General features: G+C 38.2%; 1 protein-coding gene across 1 annotated transcript in view; it reads left to right on the top strand.

Moving 5' to 3' along the window:
* Window positions 1–1,258, top strand: part of nosip (nitric oxide synthase interacting protein) — an 18,776-nt gene that overhangs the window by 13,205 nt on the left and 4,313 nt on the right. The window contains exon 7 of the mRNA XM_015403931.1: window positions 844–960. Coding sequence (XP_015259417.1) covers window positions 844–960 — 117 coding nt within the window. The remainder of the gene's footprint in view (window positions 1–843; window positions 961–1,258) is intronic.

Below are 1,258 nucleotides of genomic sequence, written 5' to 3'. Positions count from 1 at the left end.
GCGACTTTTCCTTTAAACAACACTTCATAATGTATTAAATAACCGTGAGACATGACAGCAGAATCAGATATAATCTTACTCAGATCAGAGAAGTTGCTTAGAGTTACAGAAGCAGCGCTTACAGCTGGGTTCACGTCTAATTTAAGTGGCCCTGAATCACAGTTAGAGAAGCATTTTATACAACTCTACTCTGCCACATCGTTACATGATACATGTTTAGAAATGAAAAGACATCCATGGCTCCAGTCATATAAAAATATTACACTATGTTCTTAGCTGAAGGACACCACCCTCTTTCTATTCCCAAATCTTTGCAGAGTATAGATAGAAAACTTTGAATCAATTTGATTGGATGATCTGGTGAACTGGAAAGTTCCTTGAGACGACATGTGGTGTGAATTGGAGCTATAGAAATAAACTGAACTGAATTGAATTGAATAGATAATGAAGATGCTAACTGTAAAGCCGGACAGAGGAACTGTGCTGATTAGATAAACTAGATGGGAAAACGTTAGTTCTGATGCTCAACAGGCAGATAATATTAGAGTTTCACAGACTCACGTCACTAACTACAATATTCCTGACATCACACAATTCGTTGCTGCATAATCTGACGGCAGATTGTTCAGGCAGCCTGTCGTTGGTGTTTGTTTGCTTCCAGCAAGGACAGCATGTTGTTTGCTGAACTTATGTGTTCCTGTCTGTTGGCAAACCTTCACATAGAGGACAGGTTGACCCAACGTCTGGAAATGAAAACCATCTCTTAGAAATATCAGATACGTTGTCATGTTTAGACCTCTGTTTTTTTTTTTTTTATAATCCCTGTTTTGTTTGTTTTTTCAGAGCAAAGCCGTGTTGTGTCCCATGTCTGGACGACCCATAAAGATGAATGATCTAATCCCTGTACACTTTACCCCATTGGACCCGAGCCTGGACAGGGTGGCGCTGCTCAACCGCCAGGTCAGTCTAATCTCAGGGTTCCCGCGGGTCCTTAAAAAGTCTTAAAAGGCATTGAATTCTTCAAAATAAAACTAAGGCCTTAATTAAAATGTCTTAAATCAGTCTTTCGTAGGTCTTAATTTCTAAAACATCATAAAAAGGATTATTTTTATTACGATTTATTTTTGTAATCTAAATAAAACGTTAAAATTGACAATTTTTTAAAAAGTTTTTATTTAAAAATAACTGCTCTCCATTATTGGTTCCGTCCCGATAGCGGAACCAATAAAGCGTTGTTGCGGCCGGGACATTTGGGAGA

Source organism: Cyprinodon variegatus, unplaced genomic scaffold (assembly GCF_000732505.1).
Source record: "Cyprinodon variegatus isolate N-32 unplaced genomic scaffold, C_variegatus-1.0 Scaffold1596, whole genome shotgun sequence".
NCBI classification, from domain to species: Eukaryota; Metazoa; Chordata; class Actinopteri; order Cyprinodontiformes; family Cyprinodontidae; genus Cyprinodon; species Cyprinodon variegatus.
Note: the sequence above shows the minus strand (reverse complement) of the source record. Positions and strands in the feature narration are given on the sequence as shown.